Source organism: Xenopus laevis, chromosome 9_10S, assembly GCF_017654675.1.
Source record: "Xenopus laevis strain J_2021 chromosome 9_10S, Xenopus_laevis_v10.1, whole genome shotgun sequence".
NCBI classification, from domain to species: domain Eukaryota; kingdom Metazoa; phylum Chordata; class Amphibia; order Anura; family Pipidae; genus Xenopus; species Xenopus laevis.
In genome coordinates this window covers 16,354,242-16,369,654 of record NC_054388.1, presented here as the reverse complement: position 1 = coordinate 16,369,654, position 15,413 = coordinate 16,354,242, and the positions used below count along the sequence as shown (strand labels likewise).

Genomic DNA, 15,413 nt, shown 5'->3' with positions numbered 1-15,413 from the left:
CTAAAAATCATTCCATCGAACGATGAAATCCTTCGAATCGGACGATTCGAAGTATTTTAATCCATCGATCGAAGGATCAAAAAAACCTTAGCAAAGTAATGGGGAAGGTCCCCATAGACTAACATTGTACCTCTGTAGGTTTAAACTACCGAAGTATGTAGTCTACGTTTTTTTTAAAGAGACAGTACTTTGACTATCGAATAGTCGAACAATTTTTAGTTCGAATCAAAGACGTAGTCGCCTATTCGATGGTCGAAGTACCCAAAAAAAACCTTTGAAATTCAAAGTTTTTTTTACATTGAATCCTTCACTCGAGCTTAGTAAATGTGCCCCTTAGTCAGACACCCTCTGCATTCAGGAAAGTTACACCATTCCCCCGTCAGTAAGTTTTGTTGTTACATGAAAACTCTCTTCCCACCTTCATACAAAATATTCAGGTGGAATAAGGATTTAGAGTAATGCTATGAGTATTAGTCATAATACTATGGTCCATAGTGCTAGCACAGAAGGATCAGCATACCAGTGCTGTGGAATGTGCTGCCTGGCAATGTCTATGGCCAGCATGTAAAGGGTTAAATAAGACATACAATCCAAATATAAAAATACAATTTAATTGTGTGGACTTTAACTGTATGTCATTTCTGTATACAAAAACACGCAACAGAATCCTGCATGGGTCCAGTGGGACAGACCCGTGCCCTGACCAGACCTCTAACCTGCAAGGTGCCCATCCCTGCTACCTGCAAGTTGTTACGTTTTTAACTGTACCCGGGACACATGAGACTGTGGTGTTACCATTGGTCAGAAGTGAACCGGAGGTAGATCATCTGCATCAGGAAGAAAATGCTCTTTTAAATGGGGAAAGCGTATGGGATAAAAGCCTGCGACCCATGATTATCCATGCGGTCTGGGACTTTCTGCTCAAAATCCCACCAATTTGTGGGCACCTGCCCCGAAGCAGGATTCTAATAGTACAGAATTGATTTATACCTTACTTTTAATATAATGTCAAGACGGGGTCAGCCAGATTTGAACAGGGGACAACTTGCTCTGCCGTCACATGCTGTACCGCGGAGCTATACCCCCTGACAAAGGAATTGTGCAGCAAATTCCACAGGTGAACTATAGGTAAAATATTATAAATATGGGTTTGTCTTGCCTCCTGGAGTGGCAGGTTCTTCATGTGGTCAATTTGCTGGCTCTACCCCCAACCTTAGCTGCCCTGTAGCCCATACCTGCCTCTCATTTGCAGTTTCTGCAACCAGTAGTCTAGTGCCTCTGTCCCAATTAGAGCAGAATGTCCCCATGAAGTGAACTCTGGGCCCAGCCAGCAGTTCTTATGGCTCCGGCAGTATTGGACATTGCAAATTATGCAAAGGTTTTTGCCTCAAGTGCAGTCATAAGTAAATACTGTAAGGATATGCGAACAACACCTTACAAGCAACATGTCACTACTTCCAGCGTTATGTCATACAGGCCCAGATTTGTGGCGAGGCAGCAAAAAATTAGGGTCAGCATGCCGACCAGCCACAATAAGGGGACCTGTGTGTCCCCATTCAGCTGGACCATTAGCCGGTACTTACACGCATGCACACGCAGCTGGGAGTAGTGCATGTGCTAGGGCCATGTGCCTGCCTAGGTGCATCCCCCTTTCAAAGGCACCATTCCCCAGTGCTTTCGCGCATTTGTTTGAGCCTGCAGGGTTGTGGGTGTGCGATTGGACCGCATGGCCTAGGGGCACCTGACCGAGGAATACTGGCCCTAAAGGCAAACACTTGGGGAGTGACGCCCACTTCCAGGGCCACCATCAGGGGGGTATAGCTGTACCGGGGCTAAAGGGGGGCCCAGCTGTGCTGGAAAGATCATGTGGTGCTAAAGACCCGAAGCCGTGCCAAAGACCCAAAGCAGCGCCAAAAAGACCCGAAATCATGAAAACACCCAAAGCCATGAAAATACCCAAAGATGAAGTCCTGAAGCCACGAAAAGACCCAAAGTTACGAAAGGAGCCAAAACAGCTGAAGAAAAACCTAAGGTAAATTCCACCGAACACCTATGTTTTTTATATTATTTTATTGAACTCCTGGCCACCAATCATTTTTAAAATATTCTATGGGACCCCTGACCACCAATGTTTTTGAAAACTTTTATGGGGGGGGGCTGGCACAATTTATTTTATTTTTTTATATATGGGGCCCTGTCATTTCTGATGGCCCCCTGCCCACTTCAATTGTGCCTGATGCAGTATGGGGAGTGCATCGCATCTGGCAAGCAGTATGGAAATGGCATTAGCCCATAATTCTTTTCCAAATGACTCAACATGCTGTGGGACCCCTGCAATTGCTACCATGTTCATCTGCCTTTCAACCACAGGCCCCCCATAGAGGAGGCAGACCCAGCCCCCCCCCCATAGCCATGGGATCTGTTTCCTATGTAATTATACCACTGTTTACTACATTTAATGGAAACTATCCAAACATTGGTCAAGCCTCCTTATATTTATTCTTTTAATGATTATATACTCCAATTTCATAAAATGTTGGTGAATTGCAGATATCTTATCCTGCATGTGGTTAAGCATGACACAAAGACAGAAGATAAATGGTGGATTGTAATATCCATCAGCTGGAACAGGTGAAATAGAGATTTCCATAGGGCAATGCCCCATAAAGATCTATATAGGATAAATGGCTATAATGATTGGCAGGTAAAGCGATTCCTGCTTCTACCTGGGTATCTGTGAGAGTTCTTCTCATCCACAAAGTTTATATTTAAAAAGAATTCTCTGATGAACAAAGGTTGGTCAATCTGTATTCTATATACTTTTCAAACTGCTGCTCAGACTCAACTGGCACATACCACTCAGCCACCAGCTCTAGGGTCCAACTGTCACAACTGTCATTTAGCCAGTTTGGAGAGATAGCAGGAGCTTGTGAGACATGGAGAGAGATTTTGGAGATAAATGCGGTAGAAGAGATTTTTTTTTGCAGGAAAGTGAATTTTCAGCGAAGAAGAAGATGAAGAAGAGGAAGAAGAAGGAGGAAGAAGATCCTTCTTGGAAAATGAAGAAGAAGAGGAGATGTGAGAGTCCAGTGGAAGACCCAGCTGGTAAGTTGAAGATACTTGAAATATATCACTATAAGAATATAATTATCAGCTGTAACTTATCTGTTGAATATGCAAAGATTAACTTTTACTTGGGGAGACGGTGTCCCCATCTCTCATTTTATATTAAGAACATGGGGTGTGTATGTGCTTTATTTTTCACTGTGTGTAAAGTACTTGGAGTGCAACAAATGTTGCCTGTTTATACTTAATATAGTTGAGTTATCACTAAATGACTATATGTAGGGAACTAGGAGAGCCAGATTATAATGTATACTGTATACAACATATTTTGGGTACCAGTATGCAATCCCTTCCTATGTGTATAATGATATTTAGTTCGTGTCCGTTGGCACCATAGAGTGCTTAAGCAAAACCCTTGGCTTTTCATGTTTAATATAGTTGAGGCACCACTATATGACTATATGTAGGATAACATGTGTGTCTGTATATAATGTATATTTTGGGTATGAGTATGTTCTCCCTTCCAAAGCTCTCATGGTGCCAGAATCTGTTGCCTGTCAGAGTATAATTTGCATGGAGTACCAGTGCCAACTGTCTTTAACTGTATACTTGGAGTGCCAACCATTGGCTCTTATAGTGTAATATAGTTGATACATCTATATTTATAGTTATATATACACGGTACTATATGTATCTATATATACGTTTACTGTATATAACATTTGGGTACCAGTGTGCACTCCCTTCCAATGGGTATAATGCCCTCATGGTGCCAGTGTCTGTTGCTTGGTATACCTGTGCTGGCTTTTTTTCACTGTGTATAATTTACTTGCAGTTCCAATAACTTGGCTGTTACTGTTTTATATGGATGAGGTACCACTATATGAATATATGTAGGATAATATTCCTTCAGTGTGTCTGTGCCCATTGCCTGTCAGAGTATGATGTGGTTGGGGTACCTGTGCCAACTGCCTTTGGCTGTATATAATGTACCAATGGGTCTCACTGTATGTAACATTCTTGGGGTGGCAGTAACTATTGCTTTTTACTGTATATTATTATTGTCCCATTGCCCACAGCCTCTTATTATATATAATGTTCTCTACTGCTTCTAATGGGGTGCCTGTATCCACTGCCCCTTATGTTATACAGATATTGGATCCATTATCTGGAAACTAATTATACAAAAAGCTCAGAATTACAGGAAGGCCATCTCCCATAGAGTCCATTTTAATTAAATAATTCACATTTTTAAAAATGTTTTTTTTCCTGTAATAATAAAACAGTACCTTGTACTTGATCCCAAATAAGATATAATTAATCCTTATTGGAGGCAAAACAATTCTATTGGGTTTAATCAATGTATTAGACTTAAGGTATGGAGATAAAGATTACAGAAAACCCCAGGGCCTGAGCATTCTGGATTACAGGTCATATACTTGTCCCACCACCTCCCCCTGGATTGTATTTTAAATTATGTACTTGGGTATAATGTGCTTGGGTGGCAGTACCCCTTAGACTCAAGCTGGTGCTTGTCATTTTGATGCAACCTGTCATATACAACTCAGGATTAAATTGTCACTGACCAATTTTCCAACCAGCTTTATCAGTAAGAAGCAACATTTTCACACTTGGAGATTTAAGGGATCATATATAAAAGCCCCGAGAGCAGAGACAAGAGAATAAACTTGTGCCCCTTAGTGTTTAGTTCCAGAGCAATTGTGCCCAGGGTGCAGAGTGTGGCACTGGCAGGTGCAAAGTTTAAACAACAATTGCGCTTTGTACTTGTATTTTGCACATTGCACCCATAAATGATAAATGAGTCCCTGAATACATTAGTGATTAGAGTCTCAAAGTGACAATTTGTTTGTTTGTTTTTAGTGGAAAGATATGGAGATGGAGGTAGAAAGCAGTATCCTCTGAGAAAAAAAAGATCTCGAAGTCCAGAGGAGAACCCAGCTGGTAAGGAGAACAAAACTTGAAAGATATTGATGTAGGACGTACAGGGGTGCTCAACCCCAAAAACAGCTCCCCACAGATCCAGTAATTCAAAGCAACTTTCCAATGTGCATTCATTATAAATTTCACTGGTTGAATGAATAATAGGGATGCACCGAATCCACTATTTTGGATTCGGCCAAACCCCCAAATAGTTTGCGAAAGATTTGGCCGAATACTGAACCCGAATCTGAACCCTAATTTGCATATGCAAATTAGGGGTGGGAAGGGGAAAACATTTTTTACTTCCTTGTTTTGTGACAAAAAGTTCAGCGATTTCCCTCCCCGCCCCTAATTTGCATGTGCAAATTAGGATTCGTTCGGCCGGGCAGAAGGATTCGGCCAAATCTGAATCCTGCTGAAAAAGGCCGAATCCCGAACCGAATCCTGGATTCAGTGCATCCCTAATGAATAATAAATAAAAAAACAAACATATACAAAAAGTATTGTAGAAGTGATACCTATATTGGCTAACAATAAAAAAAATACATTGCAAGCTTTCAGAGCACCAAGGCCACTTCGTCATGGAAAATACAAATGAAATCTAGATAGGCACAGCATATATTCTGTTAGATCAGTGAAAGGTATTCATGGGCAATAAATTAGGAAGTTACAGATAGATAGAAATCAAATGTAGAGATAATACAATGAATTAGGGTGGGTTGTAAATGGTCCAGGAGTCTGGATTCAGTCAGGTCACATGGTGTGACATGAAACCTGACCCTAAATTAAGGCCCTGTCTTAATGTGTTAAATAACTTCATACATTTGAATTCATAAATCGTATTTTCCCATCAGTTTTAAAGTTCCCTTTTAGAATTAAGACCTGCATGTCCCGAAGACTGTGATTTTGACTGCAGAAATGTTGCCCCACATGCCTTTCTGGCTTTCATTTGTATTTTGCCTGACAAAGGGACCTTGGTGCTCCGAAAGCTTGCAATGTATTTATATTGTTACCCAATATAGGTATCACTTGTACAATACTTTTTGTATTTGTTTGTTATATTTATTTATTATTTCTGCTACTGGCTAACATGGTAGCACAGTTTTTGATTTGTTCTTAACTGGTTGTATGGTAATTTATGGTAAATTAAACCCAGACTTGCCTGTGATATCACTGCAGAAATGGCCAATTACCACTCCATTAACTCCAGACATGCCACTAAGATCACTGCATCAATGGATAGATGGAGGAGAGCTCACATTTAGGTGCAACCTGTCATATGCAACTCAGGATTTAATTGTCACTGACCTGTTTTCCAACCAGCTTTACCAGTAAGAAGCAACATTTTCACACTTGGAGATTTAATGGATCGTATATAAAGGTCCCTGGGAGAAGAGGCAAGAGAATAAACTTGTGCCCCTTAGTGTTTAGTTCCAGAGCAATTGTGCCCAGGGTGCAGAGTGTGGCACTGGCAGGTGCAAAGTTTAACCAACAAATGCTCTTTATACTGTATTTTGCACATTGCACCCATAAATGATAAATTGGTGATTAGAGAGTTACAAAGTGACAATTTGTTTTTGTTTTTTTAGTGGAAAGATACAGAGATGAGGATAGAAAGCAGTATCCTCTGAGAAGGAAAAGATCTAGAAGTCCGGAGGAGGACCCAGTTGGTAAGGAGAACAAAACTTGAAAGATATTGATGTAGGACTTACAGGGGTGCTCAACCCCCCAAAACAGCTCCTCACAGATCCAATAATTCAAAGCAACTTTCCAATGTGCAAAATAAATAAATAAATTAAACCCAGACTTGCCTGTGATATCACTGCAGAAATGGATAATTAGCTCTCCATTAACTCCAGACATGCCACTAAGATCACTGCATCAATGGATAGATGGAGGAGAGCTCACAGGGGCTGTAATTTACAATCAAATGGTCAAATAATGTTTGATGGCCCTGGGGTCTACTTTAGAATGATTGTTTCTTCCAACTTGACCCCATGTTGTTACTGGTCACTGATTTGGGAATATACCACCAAAAGAGGGCCATTTGCAATGTATTAAACATGGGACATAAAGAAGATATCAGGACATTGTTAAACATTCTATGTGTATTTATTGAATGAATGTCACATTCTCTATTTTTCTAATCTTCTAGGAGGAAAAGAGAAGCAGGTTCGAGAGGACGCCAAAACATCTGCATACCTCGACATCAACAATTACAGCCTATATAAAGAGTTAGGCAAAGGCAGCTTTGGCAAGGTGAGTGATGAGCTTCTATGGGAAAATATATTGTTCTGATCTGGAAGGAAACCAAAAGGAGGCAGAAGAGAGGATTTAAGATAAATTGTAAACTCTCCTCTGAAAAGTAGAAGTACATGTGCTATATCTGCTATAAAAATACTTTCCCTTATTGAAAGGACACCCCCAACCTTAATTCTTATATGAGAAAGATGGTCAGTCTCATGCAGGAAACAGACATGACTTTTCAATGTACTTTTTAAAGGGGTAATTACCTTAAATTGACAGACTATAGAGAGGCTGAACAAAAAAGAAATAACAAAGAAGACCAATTGCAAATTGTCATTGAATATCACTGTCTTTATCATACTTAGTTAATTTTTCCTATCGCCTTTGACTGTTACATTAGTGCCAGTAAAAAAAATGTGTGGCTATGAGGATTAATGGGAATACAGAATATTTTATGGTTCATCCTTTGCGGAAATACTTCCATTTAACTTTAAATCATGGGAGCTAGAGTCACTCATTTCCATATAAGAGACCCAATAATACAGACTTCTTTCTCATTCTTCTTTTCTAGGTGGTGTTGGCATCATATACCATCAAGGACCAACTGACTGCTATTAAGATCATCGAGAAGCAGCGGGAGGATGACTTGAAATATGTCAGGAGAGAGGCATCGGTTCTCCAGATTGCTAGCAGGTGCCCATTCCTATGCCGGGCAATGGCGACTTTCCAAACTCAGGTACTGGAACCCATACTACTATTAATATAAGTGTAATATGCTCTTCCTAACCTGGAATGTTATTAGTTTGTTTTACATAGTAACATAGTAAGTTAGGTTAAAAAAGACACACGTCCATCAAGTTCAACCTTTTGACTTTTTTCTTAACCTGCTTAACTACCAGTTGATCCAGAGGAAGGCAAACAACCCCAACTGAAGCCTCTCCAATTTGTCTCAGAGGGGGAAAAAAATCCTTCCTGACTCCAAAATGGATCAACTTGTACTATGAGCTATCTCCCATAACCCTGTATTCCCTCACTTGCTAAAAAGCCATCCAACCCCTTCTTAAAGCTATCTAATGTATCAGCCTGTACAAATGATTCAGGGAGAGAATTCCACATCTTCACAGCTCTCACTGTAAAAAACCCCTTCCGAATATTTAGCCGTAACCTCTTTTCTTCTAATCGGAATGAGTGACCTTGTGTCAGCTGGAAAGACGTACTGGTAAATAAAGCATTAGAGAGATTTTTATATGATCCCCTTATATATTTATACGTAGTTATCGTATCATCCCTTAAATGCCTCTTCTCCAGCGTGAACATCCCCAATTTGGCCAGTCTTTCCTCATAGCTAAGATTTCCCATTTACCAGCTTAGTTGCCCTTCTCTGTACCCTCTCTAATACAATAATGTCCTGTTTGAGTGATGGAGACCAAAACTGTACGGCATATTCTAGATGGGGCCTTACCAGTGCTCTATACAGTGGAAGAATGACCCCTTCCTGCTGTGAATCAATGCCCCTTTTAATACAGCTCAAGACCTTATTTGCCCTTGATGCTGCTGACTGACATTGTATTCTTTTGCATAATTTTGTTTTAAATGATTAAAATAAGTGTGTTCTTCTGTCCTATCCATTTCTATGCCTCATCTTCTCCTTTCTGTTTTTCTAACCAGTCGCTGATCCTGCTAGCCCTGGAGTACGTCAGTGGCGGCACTCTGCAGAACATCATCAAGACCCGGGGCCATCTGAACAGTGAGCAAATCCTGTAAGTAGCATGCTGCTTGAGACAGAAGTACCTAAAATACAATGGAGAACTCTCAGTCTCTCTCCATAATACTGGAGACTGGAGTACCCTGGCAGGCATGGATATAAATTACTTGTATCCATATTTTGGTTTTGGCAGGAAGAGGTTGTGCACAACAAAATGTCACTAGTATAGAATCTATGTTTATACATTTTATTTCAGTCTAGGGGAAAGCTGCTTTGTTCCCAAGAGTTAAAAAATAAGTCATCCAAAAACAAACAATGAGGTGGACACAGGGCAGGAGAGGGGGTGAGGTGCAAAAATATATATTATAATATTATAGATATTTCTAGCTATACAGACATATAGAGTGAGGCAGAGGGTTATTAGAAATGGAGAGGTGAGTGTGGGGGTAACTCAGCAGAATGAAAATGGAAAGGGTAAAAGAGGACAGTGAATAGAGTGAGGACATGGATAGGTGGGGGATTCAATGGAGCAGCAGGACAAGGAACTGTAGGGGTTAATGTGCTTTGTGGCAAATGCATTGGGAGAATGGTTGTAGGCAAAACCCACAGCCAAACTGTACCTATAAGATTGAATAATGAATGTAGTTACACAGCTATACACGGGTTCATTATAGTCTCTATAACTCACACACACAGTTTGTCACAGTTGCCCTTATACACATTAACACTAACAGTTAATTTTACACACAGATACACACACGTAGACACTGCCATTGACACAGAGACACACACACATACACTGGCATTCACACTCTAAGCTTAACACAACAGATTCCCACTAATCTGGGAAAGAAGCTGCTTCATCGGGAGAAGATTCTCTACCCTGATTCTCTCATTCCTCACACAGTTGAAGAGCAGAAAGCATCTCACAGAGGGAAGGGGTGGAGCTAAATCCGGACTGCTGCTCAGAGCGGTAGAATAGGCATTGGGATGGTCCATTATTTGAAGGGGTGCTGACCATAAGATAACAAAACAATATATGGACTCATATCCTTTATTATAAAGTACAATTGCCCCTATCTATGGACGCCCATGACAGCAGGGACACACTGCTCAAGCACATATGAAATGGTATAGGGGACTGTTGCACAGTATTGTAAGTAACATGCGACTTGAGGCAGGACTACAGATTGATTTGTGTTTTCTTTTTATTAAGGTTCTATGCTTCAGAAATAGTGGTAGGCATAAAGTTCCTGCACAAGAATGGGATCGTTCATAGGTAAGAAACAGTTCTCTCCCAAATCCTTCTCTATTTATACACAGTTGTGTTTCTGGACATCATTCTATTATTAAATGTGTACTGGATGTATCTTACAGAGACCTCAAGCCGGAGAACATATTGGTGGATGACCAGGGCCACATAAAGATCTGTGATTTTGGCCTTGTCTGCACCCGTATGTATGGAGAGAAGACGCGGTGTGGCTATTATGGAACACCAGGCTACACAGCACCACAGGTGAGAATCTCAGCTCCTATACAGTTAGAAATCATGTGTCATTATTTTAAATGACGTTGATGTGTTTTTATGTCACTTGGCCCACCACTTGCCTTGAGCCGTCCTGGATAATGACATTTTTATATCTACTTTGTTAGCCTTCATTCAAGCATTGGTTGACCCATTCTCCATACCTATATGGTAATCAGGGTTCTTTGTATGAGAACTTTTCATAACTAATCTGTTATTTTTTGTCAAGGTTTTATCAGAGGAGAATTACGACGCTGGAGCTGACTGGTGGTCATTCGGCGTCATCTTGTATGAAATGGCCACCGGTAAATTACCGTTCTCGCCGAAGGGAACCCTGGAACAACAGGCAGAAACCATTATCAACGGAGAGCCTGAGTATCCAGATTCCCTTTCTTCCACCCTGCGGGACCTCATAGAGCAGGTTAGTAAAATCAGAATGAACATTAAGTAAAAGCTACTATAAAGATAAACTTACAGTACTTGATATAGCAGAATGGTTTTATGGTATTTAGTTTATTTATAATGGAGGGATGTTGGCAATCTGTGGCCGTTTGTAGGAGATATATTGTGCCATAAGTTAGTTGAACCTCACTGGTATAGCTTCTAGGCAAGAGATAAGATGCTTCTCTATCAAGTGTTGTAGGAATGAAGTGAATTAGAGCTTGGGGTGAAAAGTCTGCAGAAAAAGGTCACACTATGAAGGGTATTCATAAGTAAGGGATTAGTTTAAGAGCAAAGTTAAGTGATGTAGTAGGGCTAGAATGAGATGTTTTTAAAAAGCACCATTAAGGAGAGCTTATGACATTAGATCTCGGGTAGTTTTTAACATATTTCATCTGCCAGGTCTTTATTTGCAGAGCTTTTCTGGAACTTGATAATATTCTGAATACCAATCAAAGTCACAAGCCATAACCTGGGATGATATAAAGATATAATTGTATACATGTAAATGTTTTACTGAATGGAAGGTAGGAACATAGGGGTAAACTTATCAAAGAGTGAAGTTCCGCCACTAGAGTGAAATTCTGCTGCTCTCAATTCATTTCTATGGGATTTTGAAAGGCGTATTTATCAATGGGTGAAAGTGAAAGTTCACCCTTTGATAAATACGCCTATAAAAATCCCATAGAAATGAATGGAGAGTGGCGTAATTTCACTCTAGTGGCGGAACTTCACTATTAACTTCACTCTTTGATAAATATACCCCATAGATGCAATATTTTAAATAACTCTCCATCATTTACTTTAGCTCTTGAAGAAGGAGGCCGACCAACGCCTTGGGGTGAATGGCAACATCCGGCATCACCCTTTCTTTTCTACTCTCAAATGGAAGAGAGTGAAGAAGAGAAAACTGGAGTCTCCCATAATACCTGTAAGTAATAACTGTAATATGATCACATTTACCCAGAAGGGAAATAGTACCACCCATGCCCACACTCAGGGCGACTATCAGAGCAATCACACGTCTGTCTATTTTTGTACTGGCTCCAGAGTCCTTTTATGTTCTGCAACATTTGATTTTCTAATCCTGTTTGTATTTTACATTTTATGTGTTCACACAAAACACAAACCTTTTTTGAGGAGGCTCAGGGAATCAGTCTGAAACAGGAGTTCCTCCTCTCTTGCTTTTATACACTAATAGCAATTTAGAATGTGAAATATCACCATGGCCAAATGGAATAATTATTGTATGACCATGTATTTTTATTATTTCTCATAGAAACCAGCCAAGGGACTCATCAAAAAAGACATCTCATTCCCGAAAGAGAACCCGAGTGAGACCCGAATGCTCAAGAGGTTCAATTACGTGGACCCGAGCTGGCTGGAATAAGGCGTCTGTTCCATCGGCGAGGTAAAGCATGACATCAGTAGCACCTCCACTGCTTCATCCTGCAACATCGGGTAATGTATAATGGCAACAATCAAGGTGAGCAAATACTGTAATTACCATCTTACTGTCCAGCTCTACCTTATAATTCCAACATCCAAAGAGGATCTTCTCCCCGAAATACACCATCTTGCAGGTTATTAGCACTGTGGCCGACATCACCATAGAAAGCACTTACAGCTGCATTTATTATCCCAAGTGCTTTCAGTGCCATTACCAACGTATGCAGCTTTGTTTTTCATGTTCATAGTTTTATACTTTTTAAGTTAAAAAAAAAAAAAAACCCATCTTCCCTTGTTTTACTACCCCATCTTCCCATGGTAACCATTTCCATAAGCACAGTCTGTGACCTCCAGGCTTTATCATTATCTGTAATGTCATCAGAGGGGGGGATAGGGGTGGGCATAGCTAGTGGCTTGTGACTGGCTAATTTGTAATCTGTGGCCAGTCACAAGCCACCAGCGGTTCCCCTCTAATGACATCACAGACTACATGCTCAACAACCCATCCATTTCTATCCCTTACCAAGCATAGCCTGTTCCCCCCAGGTCTTGTAAAGCACAATCTGTTCCACCCAGGTCTTATAAAGCACAGCCTGTTCCCCCCAGGTCTTATAAAGCACAACCTGTTCCCCCCAGGTCTTATAAAGCACAGCCTGTTCCCCCAGGTCTTATAAAGCACAGCCTGTTCCCCCAGGTCTTATAAAGCACAGCCTGTTCCCCCAGGTCTTATAAAGCACAACCTGTTCCCCCCAGGTCTTATAAAGCACAACCTGTTCCCCCCAGGTCTTATAAAGCACAGACTGTTCCCCCCAGGTCTTGTAAAGCACAACCTGTTCCCCCCAGGTCTTATAAAGCACAGCCTGTTCCCCCCAGGTCTTATAAAGCACAGCCTGTTCCCCCCAGGTCTTGTAAAGCACAACCTGTTCCCCCCAGGTCTTATAAAGCACAGCCTGTTCCCCCCAGGTCTTATAAAGCACAACCTGTTCCCCCCAGGTCTTATAAAGCACAGCCTGTTCCCCCAGGTCTTATAAAGCACAACCTGTTCCCCCCAGGTCTTATAAAGCACAGCCTGTTCCCCCCAGGTCTTGTAAAGCACAACCTGTTCCCCCCAGGTCTTATAAAGCACAGCCTGTTCCCCCCAGGTCTTATAAAGCACAGCCTGTTCCCCCCAGGTCTTATAAAGCACAGCCTGTTCCCCCCAGGTCTTATAAAGCACAACCTGTTCCCCCCAGGTCTTATAAAGCACAGCCTGGTCCCCCAGGTTTTATTATCATTTGTGATGTCACTAGAGGGGGGGATAGGGGTGGGCATAGCTAGTGGCCTGTGACTGACTAAATTTCAGTCTGTGGCCAGTCACAAGCCACCAGCGGTTCCTCTCTATTGACATCACAAACTTCATCTAACAGCTTCTCTGGATGAGCAAATGGAATTTATAACATTAATAAAAACTGCTGACAATATTAAGCTTATTAACTTATACGTCCTGCCCAATAATGAATGCCATTAGAATATTGAGGGCAAGACATAGGGGTCATTTACAATGCAGGAAAAAGTGTCTTGTGTCTCCTGCATTGTGTTTGGCATTGGAGCCCTGTCCATAACGCCTGCCCCTGCATTACCATCACCAGCCTTTCCATTATATGCCATCAGAGACATTGCATTTCCCTAGGCAGGACGGTAAGTGAGAAAAGGGCACTAATGATTATACACTATTTTTGGAAATTTTTGATAAATGCATATACATTTCCTATCTTGAATTGTATCCAGCCTATGACTTTAAAAGATTGGATTTAAACGTATATGTCCTTATTAAGAGGCACAAGGAAAGGCAGTCCATGCCCCGTAGAGTTATTCTAGTTATCTGTGCCTGCTACCTGCTCTGGTCCATTTACTGGACTTTGTCTACTATATGATCTAGTACAGGGGGTACTTGTTATGATATGTAAAATATATGCATAAATAATGTCATGGGAGTGATGTGATCTGCCCTGTCTCAACCCTTCTGAGCCTCAGGTAAGAAGTGTCAGGTATTCATCGCCTACTAGGTAGAACTGTTTTGCAGCTAAACATGAATAGGAAAGGAAGAGGATGCCCAAAAGCATTTTGGAAGACCCCAAACAAGATGGCGGAGCACCTAGCAGAACAAATCAGTTGTTTCACTAATGGATAAGGCCTTGTAGGCTTTAACATGTGAGTACTCTAAGAATTATTATAGAATGATGAGTTTCCTTTAACATGTTGGCACTGATTCATTGTACTTGTGGGATGAGATTTATAGACCACGAATGTTAGTTACAGTGGCGGAACTACTGTGGGTGTAGGGGGTGTGACTGCAACGGGGCCCACCAGTGGTTAACCAACACGTGACTTTGCCCGTGAACAGGGTGGGGGGACCCCGGCTGCATGGCCTGCATCTGGATCCCATGCTGGGTATTTACATTACTGTAAAGTTAGTTGTAACCCTCAGGGGAGATCCTGGCCACCCCCACCACTTGCAGTTGCTGACGCCCCTTTTTTTGCTGCGCTCACTTTTTGCACAGGAGGGGTCTGAGGGGGGGGTCCATGTGGGCAGAGAAGACCAAGTACACTAGTGCAGTGAGCATAATTGCACTCTCTGCGCTAGAAGATCTGAATTTCTGGTTTGAGCACCAGAAATGCAGCTCTTAAAGTACCAGGACTGGCATTTTTGCCACCCCTGGTACCTACTGGGGGGCCGCCGCCTGAGTTTCTCAACTCTGATAATTGGTGCAGCGCCCCTGGTAACCCTGTAATAACTGTTGTATAAAACCTTTGAATGTTCCTTCCCCAGATAGTGGCTTGTCTGGATAAAACTGGTTCCTGGAAGAGACCTTCTGTATATTGACAAAAATGTACCCAAATACCAGCAGCACTTGGAATTCTCCCATATGAAGAGATGAAAGATGAAGTATAATAACAGACACTATGGAGACTACGTATTATTTGAAAATAATGACTTTTAATCTGAATGTTCTAAGACTGCAATATTTTTCATTAATAAAGATCACCTTTTTTCTGCTA

At 41.3% G+C, this 15,413-nt stretch overlaps 1 protein-coding gene and 1 long non-coding RNA gene across 2 annotated transcripts; both read left to right on the top strand.

Annotated features, from left to right (window-relative positions):
• Positions 1-244: 244 nt before the first annotated feature.
• Positions 245-13,018, top strand: LOC108705690 (protein kinase C delta type). The gene is made up of 11 exons (XM_041577918.1): positions 245-3,105; positions 4,948-5,028; positions 6,597-6,677; positions 7,163-7,266; positions 7,826-7,990; positions 8,923-9,014; positions 10,176-10,238; positions 10,337-10,475; positions 10,714-10,905; positions 11,734-11,856; positions 12,205-13,018. Exons 1-11 carry the CDS (start codon positions 2,937-2,939, stop codon positions 12,313-12,315), a joined length of 1,320 nt encoding a protein of 439 aa, XP_041433852.1. The 5' UTR covers positions 245-2,936; the 3' UTR covers positions 12,316-13,018.
• Positions 13,019-13,526: 508 nt separating this feature from the next.
• Positions 13,527-15,413, top strand: LOC121399107. Its single transcript, XR_005964757.1, has 2 exons — positions 13,527-14,564; positions 15,184-15,413. It is a non-coding gene; the product is annotated as an uncharacterized LOC121399107 (long non-coding RNA).